Genomic DNA, 18,704 nt, shown 5'->3' on the forward strand with positions numbered 1-18,704 from the left:
TGTGTACCAGGAGGGTGCCCGGCACAAATCCACGTATTCGCACTAGTAGGCGGATTCCTGGAACATTTTGTCATGTTGTAGCCGATCCAAGGTCTTCATGTTATGAAAGTTGGTGAGGAAGTTCTGTGCGAAATAGATTACAGAGAAGTCATCGCCATATTGCCCGATTACTTGTATACCAACCGCCCGCTCTGCTTTCCATGGAAAATCAGGATGTCGAGGTCCAGGCACTGATATTGCTGGAAGTCCTGCCAGACTGGCGGGGACTGTGAAGACATCATTCATATATGATTCGACGGGACCGGCATCCTTCAGAAATCGAACATGAGGCGGAGGCGTCGGTGCGGTGGGCACGATGATCACATCCACGCCGTCCTTGTTGACAGGAGCTTCTTCGTGGAAAGGATGCGGCATTCTGAAAACAGCATCAAAGTCTTTCTGGACCATGCGCCGGACCTTCTGGGCCTGGATAAAGTAGTTGTCCATCGCCCCGGCGCTCAAGCTGTATGTGCCTAGCAGGATTCTCCTCTGAACCTCGGGCCCCAGGTTGTCATGACGATAACCCGAAAAAAGGCGGCCAGCATCGTCGTCGGAGGGACGAGTGCGCGGAGTGCCGTATCGAACACCATCGTATTTGGCTAGGTTGGAGGAGGCCTCGGCGGGAGCAAGAACATAATATGATGACAGCGCATGCTTGGTGGATGGTAGCGAAATGGGAACAATCTCGAACCCGTACATCTGCAAATGGCTCAATGTTGCCGTCCAGGCCCAGCGAACCAAGGGATGCATCTCGGCGATATTGTACTCTAACGGAACACCAATACGTCGGGCAAAGCTCCGTTGGAAAAGAAACATGTTCCGTGCCCTAGCTCGCTGTGCAGGGGGAGCTATTTCTCGAGGAGTAAAGGCCGGGGTGAAGAGAATGTTGGACTCCAGTACGGACACCCTGCGCCGGTTCTTGGCCGTCTGTATTCGCTTTCGAGACTGAGCAGTCAGACAAGTGGGATCGCTTGCATCCGGTCTCCGGAGAATATCTGTATCGATTAACTTGGGAGATATGACTTTTGCGGATAATACTGACCGAATGTGAGTCTGATATCCGCGGCGGACTTCGCGATGATTCCCACGGTGTCTAGGGAGTTGGCGTACGGCACCACGCCATATCGCGATATCATACCATAAGATGGCTTAAAGCCAACCAGGCTCATGTAGGCCGCAGGCAGTCGAATTGAGCCTCCAGTATCGGTGCCGATTGCAATGTGGGCGAGATCTTGGGCCACGGCAAGCGCACTGCCGCCGGAGCTCCCACCGACTGAGAGGGCACTTGCGCGCCGCGGGTCACCGTTGGTCACAGCCCCATAAGCAGAGTTGATTGAATGCGAGCCCATGCCAAACTCATCCATATTGGTCTTCCCTAAGACGATCATGCCTGCTTTTTCCAGCAGCTTTGTGACCGTGGCATTTTGAGGAGGACAGAACCCCTTGAGCACTCTGGAGGCACATGTTGTTGGCAACTGCTTCGTGAGGATATTGTCCTTGATCGCGGCCGTGTAACCATCGTTGGCAGACTTCAGCGCATCTGTCCAGAAGAAGTCAGTCAAGCCACAGACGGAACGCAGACAGATTCACTCACTGTAGTTGTTCCAGTTGGCCGTACTCCTGTGCAGCCTTTCGGCATGCTTCAGTCGTCCCAGCAAATACTCCGGCCGCAGCAAGGAGTTGTTGACCGAGATGTACGGGTTTCCATAGTGAGGGGAGAACTGCGAGCGCCGTAGGATGGCCTTCGCAGACTTCTTCAGGTATATGTCCCTCCAGTCACGATGGCCCCGATCTAAGCGCATCAGCCTCTAGCTGGACATGCAGCCACAGTCTCCGGCTCTTGTGCACTGCGATATCAGGGTCGGATCTCTTCTGGGTCTCACACCAACTTGCATGTTGCTACCATGTTCAATTGAACTTGATGTTCAATGAAGGTCTGGCCGCGGAGCGTGAACTGCTTGGCACGGGGTTCGGAAGAATGATTTCTCCGGCGACAACGACATACATCTAAGCAACATCTATCTCTCCAGGAACATGTTGCAGGTAACAGACTGGTTCTTCTGCTTCTCATTCTCGATATATACATATATATACGGTACGAGATCCCTACAACTTTGCGCTAAGGTAAGGGACCTGGAACGGTCCAACATCAGCACTGGTCTTCTTTCCCAGTAACATCTCAGTCATAACCAAACCAGTCCCCAAGGATAAGCTGATTCCCCACGGGCCATGGCCTGATGCAATCCAGACCCCGCCGTTGCCAGTATGGACACCGCCGAGATACTTCTCGGGCACTTTTCCTAGGATTGGCTTTCCGGTCGAGCTCACCGGCCGGAAGCAAAGTGATTCCCGAATAGTCTCGAGGTCATCTTGGTTCAAATCAGCGCCTTTCTTGGCCAATCCTACGAGCTGCACCGTGGTCTTGCGAAGATCTTTGATTGCTTCCGGGTCGATCATCTTCTTCACGTCGACCGCCAGTTCCGGCAACGGCAGGTCGTTATGGTTCAAGCCACCGAGCCAAACCTCGGCTTCTCCATTGCGGGCTAGACGTGCGTATGCTTCAGGGGCGTACGAGAAATGCGGACCAGGAGGGCAGTAGATGGAGTAGCATAGCCAGTTGTCGTCTCCGCCGCCGAGTTTCCGTTTGAGAGGGTCAATGAACGGTTTTGTGTACCGAGGCGACCTCACGGTGATGCTGTGTCCAGCCAGGGCTTGGACGGGGACACTCAAGCCACTCTCCGGGAACAATGTCTTGAACACTCTCGGCGTCCACACCCCGGCCGCTATCACGACGTTTTTGCAATCGATTTCCCTCACCGACGGGGTCTCTGGGTTGGTCGATTGTAACTTCAGTCCGGTCAAGACACCCTTCTCGTCGGTCAACACGGCTGAAGCTCTTGTAGACAGGTGCACCTGGACGCCCATCTTTTTGCACTCATCCAGCAAGAACTGGCACAACTCTCTCGGTTCGACCTGCGCACATTCTTCCGCGCCGGCAATCGTCTCCAGGGTTCCTCCCACATGTGGCGCGAAGACAGCCGGGGTGCCATCGGCATTCATGAGAGTGCCCGCGCCCGGAACATGACGGGGTCTGGTCGCTTCGGAATTGACCCCCACCAGTCCGGCCCGGCTTGTGCCCTCGATTAACCAGTCTTCGCCTCTGGTCTTCTTGCGTTTCCCATCGACGCCCGTCTCCTCCAGAGTGAGGCTGTAGACATGGCTCCCACTATATCCCCATCTCCTGGGACCGTTGTGCTTCTCGGCCAACTCACGGTGCAGCCTGTAAGAGAGCGCCCCGAGGTCTGACACTTCCGGGACGAACCAATCGAGGGCGAGGAAGCCTCCAGCATATCCACTGGCGGATTCGAACAGCGCTGGTGAAGATTCAATGATATGGATGGATTGGGGAGATGAGGATGTATTCTTCTGCTGCGCGAGGTAATAGGCGGTCGAGACCCCGATAATGCCTCCGCCCAAGATGACAGTCGACATACTGGCCTAGAGATAGATGAATGCCAGGAAGATTTCTCACTTGTTCGTCGAGGACTTGAAGGGACATCCGTCAAAGCCAGAGGTGTCGATAACACATATAAGTACCTACATACGTATTCCCTGTGCCTGATGTCTACCCTGGAGTGGCGCCCTTTGGCGATCGACACAATCAATCGCCGTTCTCCGCTGCCTCTCCGCTCTTCGCCCCGAACGCCGACTCGGTGTTTCGTTGACCGTTGCGCATACCTATCCGACTGCATCAAGGCTACAACACCGAGTTGTGATGTTCAAACAGGGCGTTCACCCAGATGTCATTCGTGCCAGTCGACAATGTTGGTGGTATGATGCTCCCTTGCTAAAGCATTCAGCCTCCCTCTTTCCGAAGCAAATATGCTTCATTAGATCCAGCGGCGGCCCAGAAACTCTGCACCGTGCCGCAAAGCCCACTAATCCGCGCGGATAGATGGCAGTCTGGACCATGAAGGACAGGAAGGCGTAGATGGACTGATAGGTGTCTTTGCAATACGGGAATCACTGTATTCCCATCTGTAAGCGGGTGTGTCCATCGCATGCCATAATCACCGCTTCTCGCCCTTATACTCTGTATGCCAAGGCTGAACCACCGCCTTTTGTATTGCCGGGCAGAAAAACACCAAATTCGCTTCCAGTTGCGTTCAAGAGAACAAACATCAATTGAAGCACGACTCCAGTTGACCGCAACACTACACTCTCCAACCCTACTCCCCGAACTAGAGACAATTGATTGGAATATGCATGACAAATAGATCGTTGCGGTTCCAAGGCCAGGAATGCCTTCCATCATCTCACCTCTGTCCCCCGACCCGTCGGTGCCGGCCTCCGCCATGCCTTTGATCTCTCCCAATGCCCTCCTCTACGCGCACCTCAAACAGAGTCCGCCGAGACGCCCCTCGAGCAGAACACCCTCTGAACCTCGACCGATCCAGCTCAACGTAGGCTCCCTGGCACACTGCAATGGGTCCTCGCTGGTCAAGATCGGCGCCACCACAATTGTCTGTGGAGTCCGCGCCGAGATTCTGCCCGTCACCGAGATCCCCAGCTTCAGAATCACAAAGGCCGGCGCTTCATATACACCGACGGCTCCTGTAGTGCGGGATACTCGGTATCAAGGCGACACCGAGAAAGATAATAAAGAAGAGGATGAGGGGGAGTACTCGCCCATTTCGCTTTACAACTTGGTTGTCCCAAACATCGAGCTAGCCACCGGCTGCTCACCGAGACACCCTGCAAACGCAGCACCTTCGACCGAAGCCCAGTCCATCTCGCAACGGCTGCTGTCGCTACTGCACACGTCGCAGCTGGTCCGGTCTTCCGATCTCGAGATCATCTACACGCCGCCCGCGCAGGCCGAGGATCTGGAGCTCGGCATCGACACCGATCCGCAACTGAAAGCCTATTGGACACTCTACGTCGACATGATGTGCATCAGCCATGGCGGGTCGGTCTTCGATGCCGCGTGGCTGGCGCTCTATGCTGCCCTCAAAGACACAATCATCCCGAAATCATGGTGGGACGCCGATTTGGAACAAGTGCTCTGCTCGGCTGAAGTGGCAGATGCGCGGAAACTCAGTCTGAGAGGGATCCCTGTGCCGAGCAGTTTTGGCGTCTTTGTCCCCGAGAAGAGGGTGCTTGGTCAAGACGGCCACCAGGATCCATATTGGGTGCTCATGGACACGGATGGATTTGAGGAGGAGGCGTGTGCCGAGACCGGATGTATCACTGTCGATGCTGGCGGTGGGAAGGGATCATCGTTAATATTACGCATTGAGAAGAACGGTGGATCTAATGTTGGCGTGGAGGAAATGGTCAACATGGTCACGTTGGCTGAGCGGAGGTGGCAGCAATGGAAAACCGTGCTGGACGCCGCATTGTCGAACAGCTAACGTGGAAGCAAACTGGCAGGCAGAAGCAAAGCTATCGAAAATGAGATTTGATACCCTGTATTTGAAAGGAGTATGGATTCTACTGTGGAAATGGAAATCAAAGTATGTGATGGCAAAGGCATCATATTATCACCTTGTCTAGCTTCCAATGCCGGCCTGAAAATAATCATGACACCTTTTCCAACTCCACGGTTAGCCATGCTCGCTGAGAAGCCTGATAGAACCTTGCATGGTCCGAGGTTGCTTTCACAACATCCCCTGGGCGGTATCACTTGGATGGCCTACGTTAGTTTTCCACCGGGACGTGTTCCATCCGCCTGGAATAACAGCACTCCCTACATGCAAGGGACTGCTATATCAGGGAATGTCTTGACCGGTCAAAAGGGAAGCATATCTGTAATCATAGAGCCCAACGTAAGTTGGAATAGATCAATTCAGACGAACGGAACAGAGATCCTTGGATACATACGTCTCATGTTTCCTGTGTTGGATTTGTAACAATTGTGCTCCGCGCAAAAGAGTCGTGATAAAGAGCATCTTGAGTTCTGCATAGCCTTCAGAACCAACCCCATAACCATAAGCACATCAATTCCTCAGCGCCCGCAACCTATCACCCAACCCTTCTTCAAGTTTGGCCCTGTCCGCAGATTCCGCCGCAGCCAGCTCGTGCTCGGGCACTTTCTGCTGGATTTCCTGCGACAGCTCGACGCCCGCCTCGTCCGCGACGCGATTTATCAGAGCCTCGACCTCGCCCTGGCCCTCGACTCCGATCTGCTGGCTCTCGACGCCGCCCGCCACGCCTTCATAATAGCCCGAGACAACGTCGAGGTCCTCGAACTGCGACTCGAACTTCTCCATGACGGCACCGATCTTTTCCAGGTCCATGCTCTTCAAGGCCACGTCCATTCCTTTGACAGTCTGTGCCATCGACGCAGTCACGGTCCGCATCGTGATGGCCGTTTGCACTCGCGCCGCGACGGCGTCGATCCGGGCGGCCAGGGTGAGTAGTTGGATCCTTTGCTGGGAGTTGCGGATTGAGTTGGTGGCATACAGGCGGGCGATTTGCGGTTGAGGAGGGGTCTGGGTCAGGGCTTTCTTGAGTTTGGCCTGCTCGGCGCGGGCATCGCGGTCGGCTTTGGCGGCTTGTCGGTTGAGTTGTTTCGAAGTAAACTGCAGACAGACAGGGAGGGACGTCAGTAGACGTTGGATCTCCAGGTAGACAGGTAACAGTTGCAGCGGGAGGGTAGTGCCACAAGCGAGTTGTTATTGTCCTGGGTAGCGGGAAGCTGGCACCGCCGCAGTTGTGAAGAAGAAGAAAACATACCTTCAGATTGAACAGCGCCTTCTCGAGGCCAGACATGTTTGGAGTACTGCTCGGGATTGAATGGTAGGTTGATCGCAGATGGCTGCTGTCTTGCCTATCTAACTTCCGTTGCGAGGGGATTATGGAGAAGGCTGATGCACAGATGTGATGATTCGGGCACTGGAGTCGATGGAGAATTGTCAAGGAGGAGAGAGTCAGCACGTTGTTGGCGGCGTGAGATCCGACGTCTGTCGTTCAAGTTGCTTGATGTTATATGTGTAGTCAGTAGCCTGGAGGTGTGTGTGTATTCGATGCCGTTCGATGGTACCGTCTGTATCTGGAGTCTCGGCTGCCAGTGAGTGACTGCCAACTGCCCGATGACGACGAACGGCGCCGCAGGAAACTGCACTAACGCGGAGCATAAGGACCAAGTTGCACTGCACTACATGGAGCAACTTTGCCGAGAGCCATACCTGTATAGCCCGATGTTCATCCGACATCAGCCTCAGCCTCGTACTGCATCTCTTGTGGCAGGGCAGGTCCGTTGTAAGCTGATATCTACTCTCGACATGGCCTTTGCTACTGTTCCTTGTGCTCCAAAGCGATAGGTCTGGGAGACAGAGTACTGTAAAGCTCTGAGAAGCAGAGTTTGAACGCATACCTCTCTACATACGGTCCTTGAAGTAGGAGGAATGCATAATCATACAAACATACGAGATTAAACTCGTTCCCTTTGTTTGTGGACCGGGTTCCTCTTGATTGATCTCAAAGGCAGCCAGAGTTGACTACCTTGGTAGTAGTAGTACTATACTGTACACATAACACCCGTAATCATACCTCCTATGCATCCATGAGATTTTTGTCTTCTCTTTCTTTTACTAGTACCTTCATTACCCGCGCAATGCATTTTCAATATTGATGCCGAAGATCCAAAAAAAGCAAGAGCAAGAGCAAGAGCAAAAGAACGCGCTCTCTAATGCGTCACATCCTCCCAGCCTTGCCATCCTCGGCCTTTGACGTGTTTGAGCTCTTCCTCGGTATATTGCTTGCCGGTGGTGAAGTAGCCGGCGTTGATCTTTGCGTCGATTTCGACCCGCGAATCTTCTGGGATCATGTCTATAAAAAGACAAAGATAGTTAGAAATCTGTGTGTATATATGTGTATGCATATGATTTCCTTGTGGGTTAAAGAGGACGGAGAAGGGAAAGGGTTTTTGAGAAGGTGAACAGAAAGAGTTCTAGACTTACGATCAGGTATAGGAACGCGCTCGTAGATAGGAATGCCCTGTTCCACAATAGCGTCGTGTTTCATGTTGGACATTGACAACATCCGGTCGATCTTGGTGATGCCGAGCCAGTGAAGGATGTCTGGCATCAGAGCCTGGAAACGCATCTAAAAGGCTGATTAGTCTCTTTTTGTGTGTGGTAGATGGTAGCTAAAACCCCCGACCCCGAAGAAGAAAGACTTACATCTCTGACGCCGGCAATGTTCTCAGTTCTGGTAAAGTACTTGTCCGCAGTGTCCCCCCCTCGCTTGCGCGAGTTGTAGACCAAGTACTTGACGACCTCGCCTAACGCGCGACCTTCCTTACGGAAGTAGATGACGACGCCGGACCCGCCGTTCTGGGCCTCCTTAATAGCCTCCTCTATACCGAAGGCTAGGTACGGGCGACAGGTGCAGATATCGGACTGGAAGACGTCGGAGCCGTTACACTCGTCGTGGATGCGCAGGGCTAGTTTGACGTTCGGGTCGGATACGCGCTCCGGCGGGCCGAAGATATAGACGGTCAGGCCGCCGATCGGGGGCAAGAACACCTTAATGTCCGGCCGCGTGATAAGTTCCGGGTAGCTGCCGCCGGTGTGCTCGAATAGGGCGCGGCGGAGTACGCCTTCGTCGACGCCAAACCGCTTAGACACGCCCGGCAGGTACCAGACGGGCTCGACGGCGACTTTGGTCACGCGTACATCGCCGGACGCGTTCACCACTACGCTGCCGTCCACTTGCAGCCGGTTCTCGCGCACGGCCTCCGTGACCTCGGACAGCCGCATATTGGCGCGCGTGATGGCGATGGTCGGCCGCACGTCCAGCCCCGCGTCTAGGTAGCTCTGGTAGTTCTTGACCACCTCGTGGCCGAACGGGTCCATGGACACGATCTTGTTCGCGTCCCCCCACGCCGGTTGTTGCGGCGGGCTGAACGTCGGCTGCGTATTCTGGAAGTTGGGCCGGAAGTCCGTCGGCAGGTCCCCGATCGCTATGGCCAGCGCCGCGTAGATCCCGTAGCTGCCTCCATGGGCGCCGATGGCGTTGCGCTTCTTCAGCGTCTCGCCATGTCGCGATACCAGGACGGGTCCTCTTTCCTGTGGATCGGCTGCTCCCCAGTTCAGGCTGACTGGGTCAACCACACTTTGTCCGGGGTATGTTGTTAACTGGTTGGGAAGATGAAGTCAGCAAAGAAAGATCTCTTGGTTTTTATTGACACTTCCGGGAGGTGTTGAACGATCGAGCCCGCTCGGAGCAGCAGCAGAGCAGCAACAGTAACAGACATGATAGACAATCAACAGCCCCGTAATAGTAGCAGCACCATGTGGACGACATGGAACGCCACAGAAAGGAAAGAGTAAGTGGGAGAGATGCATGAAGGAGAGCACAGCAAGGCTAGAGGCCAAGGCAAGGGGGGAGGCACAGGCCAGGCACATACAATAATGCGGCCCTTGTAGCGATTGTTGATCGAATTGGACCAAGGCTGCTGCTGTTGTTCGGCGTTTCCCTGCACCATGGTTTTGGCCATGTCGTTGGTTTTGCGGCGTTTGGGCAAGGGCGCTTCGGGCTCGACTAAATCCAGAGAGTATGTGGTGTTCATCTTGGAGGACCTTTTCTCCCTGAAGGCCTATTTGTACCAAGTAATTTATGTTGTGGACAGACCGAACAGTGTACCTGGCAGGAGATACAAGATTGAGAATCTTCGCCGTGCTCAACCCAGAGTGGGCATTCTTTTTAGAGGGGCAGCTCGATAGGGAGTGGCCAGCGTTGGCCTGCAGGCAAAGGTTACTGTCGGTAGAGCTGATCTGACTGAACAAAGAGCTGCTGATCGGAACGGCTGGACGTAGCTCCACAGTCCAGGTTTGCTGTGATGACTGCTACGTTGTTCGAACCGTGGTTGATTGTGATTGTGACTCAATTATACTGTGGAGGAAGGCGAGATAAGATATACCAAGGTGTGGAGGGTCAGCGCGGAAGGGAAGAATATGTCCAATCTGTGGAGTGACGATAACGAGATAAAGAAGGATCTCGAGGAGTCGCAATGGGGACTGGGAGAGACCAATCAGAGATGGTTTCAAGGGGGGGTAGGGGGAAAAGGGGGAATACTGATCTGTCCAATCAGGCTCCAGAGGTGGATCCCAAGGCTGCGGACAATTTGTACTGAGTTCTCGTCGACTTCAAGTTGAGGTTTGGTGAGATTGGTGATGAGCCTCACGGTAAGGCATACGTCTTCAGTATTACTACTTTGCCTAGGTATCATAACTTGTAGCTGAGAGCAGGGCGTGACGATGCGACCGGGCCAAGGAACCGTTGTCCAGTAGGTAGGTTTTGTGACCCATCCAATACCACCGACTACTAGTTATTGGCCATGCAGCATCATACCAGAGCTATCCCGAGGCTCACCAGAACTGTGGGATGTTGGCTTGAAGCTCAAGCACGTCGGGAATCTACCCTACAGCAATGACTAGGGTGATTCCTAGGAAACCTCCATGGAGAGCGAAGATGGCAGGGAAACTTTGACTTTTGTTTCGTACCCTATGCTTTGCTCCGACCTCGAGTAGATGGGCAAGCAACAGCTTGCTTTGTTCCATGTCTCCTATAGTAGTCCTCTCAAAACAGCGTCCCGTCGCCTTCGATGAGGATGGGGCTCGAACCGGTAGCCGGGCGATACTTGGCCGCAAGTTCGCGTCCGGCCTTCCAGGACCCAGCCTCGAGCATCTGCGCCATGCTCAACTGGACGCCTTGAGCCGCTAACCGTGAGGAGATGATGGCGTAGAGCTTGTCGAGCAGCGCCACCGTCATGGCCCGCCATTCGACAATGACATCGCCGGACGCGCTGAACCCGGGCAATTCCTCCCCGGACGCTCGCAACCCCTCGGCCAGGGCCTCGGGCTTGAGACGCAAAGCCTTCATGTCGACAAACAGGCCTCCGTTGCGGTACTCGGGCAGTCCGGTCAACAGGCCTTGGTTAGTCCACGCGAGGCCGAGGATCCTCACGAACGGCACCATGAGCGAGTACGCCAACCACTGCGTCAACTTGTGGAATGGTTGGATCGACGTTGTTGGGGTTTGTGGTTCTCCCTGCTTCTCGGCCTCGTGAGCCAGCACTTGCAGCGGCCATGCATCGCCGATGGGCTGTCCGTTGATGCGGGTGCGGCCTTCGGGCCAGGAAGGAATCAGCAGCTGTTGCAAGCATGACCAGAGTAGCTCCACGTCAAGAACCTTGCTAGATCCTGCCGATTTGACCAGGTGGTCTGTCGAGAGGGACAAGCGTTCAAAGGTTAGTCATGTCCGGATAAAGTGAGCAGTGGAAAGGGATGCGACGCTCTTACCGACGAGATTGCCAGGACGACCCTCCGGGCCGAAAATGGCCGGGAGTTTCCGTAACTCTTGTCCCACGCGGTTGAGGAGCTGGACGCGGGACGAGACGCCCACCATGGGGTTCTGTGGTGACAATTGGAAATGTCGACTGAAAGTGGCTTCGTCCAACTGTGACAGCCCTTGGCCTATGGTTTTGACGGTTAGGAAACATATCACTGATGACTTTCACATATGAAAGGCGGTGTGGGACATGAGGATGGGGCGGGAATGGGAGGGGGGAACAGCAAACATACCATTCACACTCTCCGGATTGGATTGATCCGTCGTAAAGGCACCTGCGGTGAACATGTAGAGAGAGGCGACCGCGATGCCTTCACTTCTCGAATACACGCGGTCATGGCCGGGCTCGTTGAATCGCCAAACATTCCCGGCGCCCGCGTCCAGCAAAACCGAGACGGAGAACAGGTCGATCAAGCGACGGGTGAGTTCCATCTCGTCGGTACAGCCGTTGTCTTTCCAGCGGGCGAGCAGTGGCGCGACCCGCGGAACGCCGCCGACATCGAAATGCTGCCAGCGGCCATGAGGTGGGATTTCGTGATATCGATCCGGCCCAAAGTCGCGCTGTCCGCAACCCAGCACGTCAGAAGTTGGATCCTTGTCGATGTAAAGCCTCGCGACAGCGGGACAATGCAATGGTCATGTTGGAGGGGAATTAGGAGAGGCTCGGTTCATACGTACCGCGATCACGCCCGACACGAAATCGGCAACGCTGGACATCTCGTCGGCGTCATAATCAAAATGGAGCAGTTCTCCCCTTTCGGCGGCGGCCAGGACTTTTTGAGCTTGCCTTCGCACGGCTTGGAGGCTGAGCAGCTCTTTTACTTCTGGTGTGACTTGCATTGTCGTTGTAGTGGTGGTTGTCGTCGTTGCTGTTCGTCGTTGCTGTCCGTATTTCGGCCGAGAGAACTGAACCCTCCCTCGTATCACAAAAGGGAATTCATTAAACAGCCTCTTCCCGTCGGTAATAGCCAGTATGCTGCATCCGTGACTCAGGACATTCTTTTCGATCAGCTATGCAATTTTCAAGAGCCCACCCGTGATTCGATGCCACCTTCGCTTGATATTTATTGCGTTATCCACAATGCCGGCGACGAGATGCCCCACACAGGAGAATGGAGGATCGAGTTTATCTGATTTCAGGCTGGTAGCGGATGTATCGTAAGCTGGTCGCAGCATGGAGAAGTATGCAATAAAATGGTGATAAGCGATGCAACCGTGTCGCTGTTGTCCATCTCCACTGACTGCGTCGTGGCCGCTGTGGGGAGTCGCTGTTATCTCTTATCTCTTATCTGTTATCAGCCCTCGAAGGTATTGCAGCTTACCTTATCGATACTTACTATAATGTTACTATCTACTATCTGAACACTGCAATGCTATACAAAGATCTAATTAGCATCCTGCCCTTGAGATTCTAGTGCCTAGGGAATCCCACAAGAACCTCCTACGTCCCCGCCCTATCTCTCGTATGCCCAAGTATGCCCACTGCCTGCAAGGGCTCTTTTTAATGAGCATCGAAGCGTGTCAATCCACCGGTGACCCATTATCCATACAAGCAAGCAGTCTCCCGGAATAAACGAAACTGTGGTTGCAAAGTATCTACTTAGTCCAACCTGTCCCATCCTCCCCTTCACTCCAGTCTACCGCATAACATTACGCCCTCCATCATACAGACGTCAGTCTCTTCATCTTTGCTCCCTCGTCCAACACCAGTTTCCCAGCCGGCCCAATTGGGGTTTGCTGACCATGGTTGCCGCCCTGAAATTGACCACGATGCCGCCCAACACCAGGATCCTGCAAGACGACTCTGCCTCGGCCCTACTGGAGCAACTGCGGGATCGGTCGCTTCGCTCGTCACAGGTTCGGAATCTGGTCGGGCAAATCACTCAGATCCTGGCCAAGAGCGTCATCACGCCGCCGTCGCCGAATGAGCAGATTGCCATCATCGTCATCCTCCGCTCGGGCATGGCCATGATGGAGCCTTTCGTCTCCCAACTCCCCAGTGACACCGACAATGTCATCTACCACCTGGGCCTGTTCCGAGAGAAGGAGACCCTTCAACCCGTCGAGTACTACAACAAGCTCCCCCGCAAGAGCCCCCGAATCAAGCACGGATATGTCCTGGATCCTTTGATCGCCACCGGCGGCACTGCCACTGCCAGCATCCAGATTCTCAAGTCAGTATCTCCCCTTCCCGCTGTCCTCTCGTGATGTCCATCAAGTCCATCTGCTAAAAGAGTATGACCAAAAAACAGAGACTGGGGTCTGGAGAAAATCACCTTTGTTTCCCTTCTGGCCAGTAATTCTGGGTTGGATGCCGTGGCAGGCACCTGGTCCGAGGGGGTCGAGTTTATCGTCGGCGCGGTCGACCAGGGACTGGACAGCAAGGGATTTATTCAACCAGGACTGGGGGATATCGGCGATCGACTGTTTGGTACAACCAACTAAAGGGTGTGGAGTCGAGATGAGGCCGCATGCCTGGGGGCACTCCTGACGACAGACAGGTAGCCCAACCAGCCAGATATGACAGCGTCATATAAAAGATTGAAATGAATTTTTGTTGATATCTCTCCAAGAACCAGCGCAGACGACATGTTCTGGGTTTTGGAATCATCGCGTTGACGATGCGGACGTTGGACGGTTGTAGCAAATCGCTTCTAGCACCGCCATCCCTTGCAGTCTTGAACGTCTGATCGTGGTGTTCGGAAGCTAGGGTCCGAAAAGGATCGTCCTATACTTGTGTGACAACGCTCTTCCCGATTGCGGGCAAGCCAAAAGTGCGCGCCAGGTAGTGTCCATTCAGTCAACGCAGGTAGTCTCGAAGAACGACATATCCTTCTGTAAAAGCCGAAGCCACAAGACTGGTCGACTACCGCCATAGCGATGTCACAGTCTTGGTCAAGGTAAAGAATTGCCAGCGACTCCTTCCGTTGACATTCAGGTCTGCGTCCCAAAGGATTTTCAGCATCGTAAACAATCGAAGAGCGGTTTGAGGACAATCATGGACCTACCACCGAGAAAAGAATCCTTGTTGCTCGTTCGGAGAACAGGGCCTGACGTGGCTGAAATGGTTTCGTCAGTATCTTAGGGTCTGCTCGGGTCAGATAGCCAGTTGACCTACCCAAGACTGGGACATTGATTCCAATTTGACCAATGTTCACCGACTGCTGGAATGCTCGCGCGCTGACCGGACTAGCAGTGAACAGCGTACAGCCGTTCCCATCTGTCATGGGCTTTCTGTTAGGGAGCTGAGTGGGCAAAGGTGAAGGAGACAGGCCACTCACATCTGTTTTCGTTGACAATCTCAACGGCCTCGTCCAGCGAGGCCACCTCCATACACGCCAGGACGGGCCCAAAGATCTCTTCTTGGTAGCATTGCATGTATGTACGGACTTTAGAGAGGATCGTCGGACCGAAGAAATTACCGTCGGCGTAACGGTCGACGGAAAGGTTCCTGCCGTCCAGTAACACTTGCGCGCCTTCTGCCTCAGCCGAATTGACGATCTCTTCCACTCGTTCCTTTGCAGCTGGTGTGATCAATGGGCCGACATCGACTCCCTCTTCGAGGCCACGACCGATAACGAGTGATCGGGCCACCTCCACCAAGTCGGCAATCCAGTCCTTGGTGGAGCCGACAAACAAAATAACGCTTAGAGCCATACATCTCTGCCCTGCCGCCCCAAAGGCACTCCCGGCGATAGCATAGAGCGTCTGGGTCTTTGACGCGTCCTCGAGGACAACGCCGTGATTCTTGCCCCCGCATTCGACTTGGACGCGTTTCCTGGTCGCCCTTGCATGTTCGTAAACCCGCTCACCTGCCACATCCGAACCCACAAACGTGATAGCCTTCACTGCCGGCTGAGATAGAAGGACATCCACGACGGAAGAGCTCCCATGGACGACGTTGAACACTCCAGGCGGAAACCCCGCCTGCACGAAATAGTTTGCCAGGAGCATGGCCGCAGTTGGCGTCTTTTCCGAGGGCTTCAATACGAACGTGTTTCCAGTCAGAAGCGCATACGGGATGGACCACAACGGTATGAGCAGGGGAAAATTAAACGGCGTGATGGCGACACACACCCCCTGAGCAAGCATCAGCGTTGCTGTGCTACATGATTGTGAGAACATTAGGAGTAGGGACATCTCATACGTACCAGCGGCTCATGGAGCGTGTGAACCTCAGTTGCTCCGGTGGACATGTGAATTCCAAACATTTCATTGCTGATGGCGCAAGCCGTCTCGATGGCGTCCAAGCCACGCTCGATCTCAGCATCAGCATCTGCGAGAGTTTTACCGACCTCGCTACAGAGGCAATGTCTCTGATTCCCGTCATGTCAGCAGAGGTCTCTAAACCCGGGGTTCGGCCGACTTACAATCTTGGCCGTATTCTCCCGTATGATATCAAGCAGAGTCAGCATCTTGTGCCTCCGTTTGGAGAAGGAAAGCAGAGCCCAGGCCGGTTGTGCCGCTTCCGCCGCTGCAACCGCTTTCTGCACCTCCAAGATGGTCGAATTGGGCACTCTCGTGATCAAATTCTGGGTGGCCTACAAAATCCATGTTAGACCAAGAAGGGCGGTTGAGGACGGGAAGGGAGAGGAGAGGCGAGTGCTACTGGATCATGGACTTTGAACCACGCCCGCGTGCGCGAGAAGCTGAGCTCGTTGTTGACGAGATTGCATGTAACGGCGGGCGTAGCCATAGAGTCATTGTCGATTTCCATCCTGGTGGTGGTTGACGGCGTTTTCTGTTGCCTCTTCATGTCAGTCGATACTCTTGCCAACACGAAGCCGTATAAAGTCTCACCTCGAGCCTGATGCGTTTGCGAGCCGGGCCTATATGGATAGACACGGGATCAATCAGCGACGTCCCGTAAGGCTCAAAAGACAGGGCTAGGGCCTGGAGCGAGACTCTTATACCTTCGTCTGGACCAGGGTCTGCCGTGGTATCACTGCCGCGGCGGTGTCGCAAAGCCCCGGAGGCTGTTGATGCGATCATGAAGCATGAAGACGATCCGTAAATTGAGGCATAGCACGCATAAACCGGGCAAGTGATGAAGGTGAAAGGTCTCATTGTCTACTACCAGTAGAGCTAATTTCAGCCTGCCAAGCACGGGGGAGCTCTGACTGGTAGTAAGGCTCTTTAGGCACTTGGCGACCCCTCCAGGCGCCGGCTGCCCTTAATTATCGCCCTAGAGTCTAGGTGAACTGCATAGATTGGTGGTGGCCTTGTTACTACAACCTAGGCGTCTATAGCGCAGCACTTTGCTACAATTACTAGTAGTGCCTGATGAGTTACTACAGTACTAAGATGTTGGCCGGCGGTAGTAGTAGTTACTAGTAATAATAGGTAGTAGAGGCATCTACAGAGCCAGCCACTATTACCTACCACCTACTACTAATTCAAGGTATTTACCTGTGTAATCAATTAGGAAGGACCCAATGCTCCTCAAGCAAGCAGCCCGCAACTTGAAGGTGGGCTGTAACGCTGTTCCTGCCGTGTCGTGCCTGCCTGCTTGATGTTTGAACACATGATGTTCAAACTCCCACCCAGTTTCATCCCATCCATGACACTTTCCATATGTGCAGTTGGAATGCCTGCCGACGTCGACTGGTCCTATGTCTCTTGAACAAGACCTGATCGGTAACCAAGCAACTTCAACGTGAATGAATGCCAGCCGCAAGCCAAGCCATCGCCGACTTCGACTTCGATTTCTGAAGCCTGAGTCCTGACACTCCATGCACTATTTCACCCGGACAAAATCTGACCTCATGATAGTCTCCTGCCCCAAGGATGTCGAGCATCCATACTGAACAATGTCAGGAGAAGAGAAGCGAGATGCTGTGCCACATTAGCTCGAGAACGTGTCCCGGGCAACAAGAAACCTACGATTCTCCATTGTGTGTCCTCCGAATCGCCTCAGCGATGGTCGAACCCACGTCGATTGTGTGTATCTTGGAGCAAGACTTGGCCTTCTCGGGCAGTGGCAGCGTGTTTGTCACGACTAGTCGTTCAAGAGCACTCTTCTCGATCACTTGGAGAGCTTGACCACTGAGAAACCCGTGGGTGACGATGGCTATGCATCGTTGGGCACCATTGTCGATGAGCACCTGCGCAGCGAGGGCGAGGGTACCGCAGGTGTCGGCAATGTCATCGACAATGATTGCCGTCTTGCCTGCCACTCCGCCCACCAAAATCATTCGACTGACCTGATTGACGACTTTTCTTTCCTTGTGGATCAGTGCCAGGTCGACCCGTAGTCGGTCTGCGATTGCGGCCGCCCTGGAGCAGATTTCGGGTCAGCCGATTTCCCCAGCCAACTGGCGTCAGACGAGGGAGTTTATGAGTCCGAAGCGCGCGCTGGTCTGGACATACCGCCGAGCACCGCCAGCGTCGGGCGACACAATTACCATGTCCTCCTGGGCGTATTCCTGCCTCAGGTATTCGGTCATGGTCGTTTCCGCATACAGCTGAACAGGAGACGCTGTCAGAAGAAGTCTCTCGACGATCCCATTCTGGGAGATGCCCGACTTACACTGGATAAGACTGCGTTAGCGCCATGCGGTCCAAACAGAAAATCCTCGGACAAGTGACAACAGGATTACTTACTTGTCAACTGGGATATCAAAGAATCCCTGTATCTGAGACGCATGCAGATCCATCGTCTAGCCATCCTACACATTAGTATGTGGAACCAACCGGACGCGTTTGCTCGGCAGCTGTACTAACAATGATGTGATGGCAGCCTGCACTTTCCAAGATGTTGGCCACGAGCTTTGCGGTGATAGGCGCGCGACTGCGGTCTTTCTTGTCTTGACGAGCGTACGGGAAGCAGGGTAACACCACTGTGATTCTCCGCGCCGAAGCGATCTTGCAGGCATGGACCGTGATCAAAAGCTCCATGAGCATGTCATTGACCGGCTCCGCCGCGGTTTGCAAAATGAAAACATGGGCATCCCGAACGGAATTCTGGATGACGGCACGTGTCTCACCGTTGGAAAATCGAGATGTCGAGAGGTGATTTCGGTTGATAGGACAGCCGATTCTGGAACACCACGGTCAGTGGGAGTTGATGTAGAGTGACCGAGCATGCTTCACCTACTTCTTCGCAATGGTATCGGCGAACTCAGGGCAGCTTGACCCTGTTCAACAGCCGGTTATGCATGAACGCTGGAGGATGGAACGAACTCACCTGCCAGAATCTGGAGCGCCATGCTTTGCAGAGTCTACCGGCTCTCAATACACTTCGACTGCGTCTCTTTCGATGGCACCTTTCGTTTGGCCTGGCGACTATTGATCCTCAAATTGAACGG

At 54.0% G+C, this 18,704-nt stretch overlaps 9 protein-coding genes across 9 annotated transcripts; 2 read left to right on the forward strand and 7 right to left on the reverse strand.

Moving 5' to 3' along the window:
- Nucleotides 1–42: 42 nt before the first annotated feature.
- On the reverse strand, nucleotides 43–1,841 carry A1O1_03576 (uncharacterized protein; the record flags this gene model as incomplete). The annotated part of the gene is made up of 3 exons (XM_007724477.1): nucleotides 43–1,034; nucleotides 1,082–1,579; nucleotides 1,634–1,841. The coding sequence occupies 3 exons, from the start codon at nucleotides 1,839–1,841 to the stop codon at nucleotides 43–45; spliced, it is 1,698 nt and encodes a 565-aa protein (XP_007722667.1).
- Nucleotides 1,842–2,145: 304 nt separating this feature from the next.
- Nucleotides 2,146–3,531, reverse strand: A1O1_03577 (uncharacterized protein; the record flags this gene model as incomplete). The annotated part of the gene is made up of 1 exon (XM_007724478.1): nucleotides 2,146–3,531. One exon carries the CDS (start codon nucleotides 3,529–3,531, stop codon nucleotides 2,146–2,148), a length of 1,386 nt encoding a protein of 461 aa, XP_007722668.1.
- An 809-nt stretch (nucleotides 3,532–4,340) lies between these two features.
- Nucleotides 4,341–5,453, forward strand: A1O1_03578 (uncharacterized protein; the record flags this gene model as incomplete). Its single annotated transcript, XM_007724479.1, has 1 exon — nucleotides 4,341–5,453. One exon carries the CDS (start codon nucleotides 4,341–4,343, stop codon nucleotides 5,451–5,453), a length of 1,113 nt encoding a protein of 370 aa, XP_007722669.1.
- A 585-nt stretch (nucleotides 5,454–6,038) lies between these two features.
- On the reverse strand, nucleotides 6,039–6,813 carry A1O1_03579 (uncharacterized protein; the record flags this gene model as incomplete). The annotated part of the gene is made up of 2 exons (XM_007724480.1): nucleotides 6,039–6,623; nucleotides 6,778–6,813. The coding sequence occupies 2 exons, from the start codon at nucleotides 6,811–6,813 to the stop codon at nucleotides 6,039–6,041; spliced, it is 621 nt and encodes a 206-aa protein (XP_007722670.1).
- A 916-nt stretch (nucleotides 6,814–7,729) lies between these two features.
- On the reverse strand, nucleotides 7,730–9,616 carry A1O1_03580 (GTP cyclohydrolase II; the record flags this gene model as incomplete). Its single annotated transcript, XM_007724481.1, has 4 exons — nucleotides 7,730–7,872; nucleotides 8,004–8,148; nucleotides 8,226–9,182; nucleotides 9,455–9,616. 4 exons carry the CDS (start codon nucleotides 9,614–9,616, stop codon nucleotides 7,730–7,732), a joined length of 1,407 nt encoding a protein of 468 aa, XP_007722671.1.
- A 1,010-nt stretch (nucleotides 9,617–10,626) lies between these two features.
- On the reverse strand, nucleotides 10,627–12,237 carry A1O1_03581 (uncharacterized protein; the record flags this gene model as incomplete). Its single annotated transcript, XM_007724482.1, has 4 exons — nucleotides 10,627–11,270; nucleotides 11,349–11,522; nucleotides 11,631–11,958; nucleotides 12,076–12,237. The coding sequence occupies 4 exons, from the start codon at nucleotides 12,235–12,237 to the stop codon at nucleotides 10,627–10,629; spliced, it is 1,308 nt and encodes a 435-aa protein (XP_007722672.1).
- Nucleotides 12,238–13,140: 903 nt separating this feature from the next.
- Nucleotides 13,141–13,842, forward strand: A1O1_03582 (uracil phosphoribosyltransferase; the record flags this gene model as incomplete). The annotated part of the gene is made up of 2 exons (XM_007724483.1): nucleotides 13,141–13,571; nucleotides 13,650–13,842. 2 exons carry the CDS (start codon nucleotides 13,141–13,143, stop codon nucleotides 13,840–13,842), a joined length of 624 nt encoding a protein of 207 aa, XP_007722673.1.
- A 513-nt stretch (nucleotides 13,843–14,355) lies between these two features.
- On the reverse strand, nucleotides 14,356–16,114 carry A1O1_03583 (methylmalonate-semialdehyde dehydrogenase (acylating); the record flags this gene model as incomplete). The annotated part of the gene is made up of 6 exons (XM_007724484.1): nucleotides 14,356–14,456; nucleotides 14,516–14,617; nucleotides 14,679–15,477; nucleotides 15,549–15,713; nucleotides 15,768–15,938; nucleotides 16,007–16,114. 6 exons carry the CDS (start codon nucleotides 16,112–16,114, stop codon nucleotides 14,356–14,358), a joined length of 1,446 nt encoding a protein of 481 aa, XP_007722674.1.
- Nucleotides 16,115–17,276: 1,162 nt separating this feature from the next.
- Nucleotides 17,277–18,605, reverse strand: A1O1_03584 (ribose-phosphate pyrophosphokinase; the record flags this gene model as incomplete). The annotated part of the gene is made up of 6 exons (XM_007724485.1): nucleotides 17,277–17,673; nucleotides 17,767–17,889; nucleotides 18,001–18,056; nucleotides 18,121–18,436; nucleotides 18,494–18,533; nucleotides 18,584–18,605. The coding sequence occupies 6 exons, from the start codon at nucleotides 18,603–18,605 to the stop codon at nucleotides 17,277–17,279; spliced, it is 954 nt and encodes a 317-aa protein (XP_007722675.1).
- Between the last annotated feature and the right edge of the window lie 99 nt (nucleotides 18,606–18,704).

This window comes from Capronia coronata (genome assembly GCF_000585585.1).
Source record: "Capronia coronata CBS 617.96 chromosome Unknown acBCG-supercont1.3, whole genome shotgun sequence".
NCBI classification, from domain to species: domain Eukaryota; kingdom Fungi; phylum Ascomycota; class Eurotiomycetes; order Chaetothyriales; family Herpotrichiellaceae; genus Capronia; species Capronia coronata.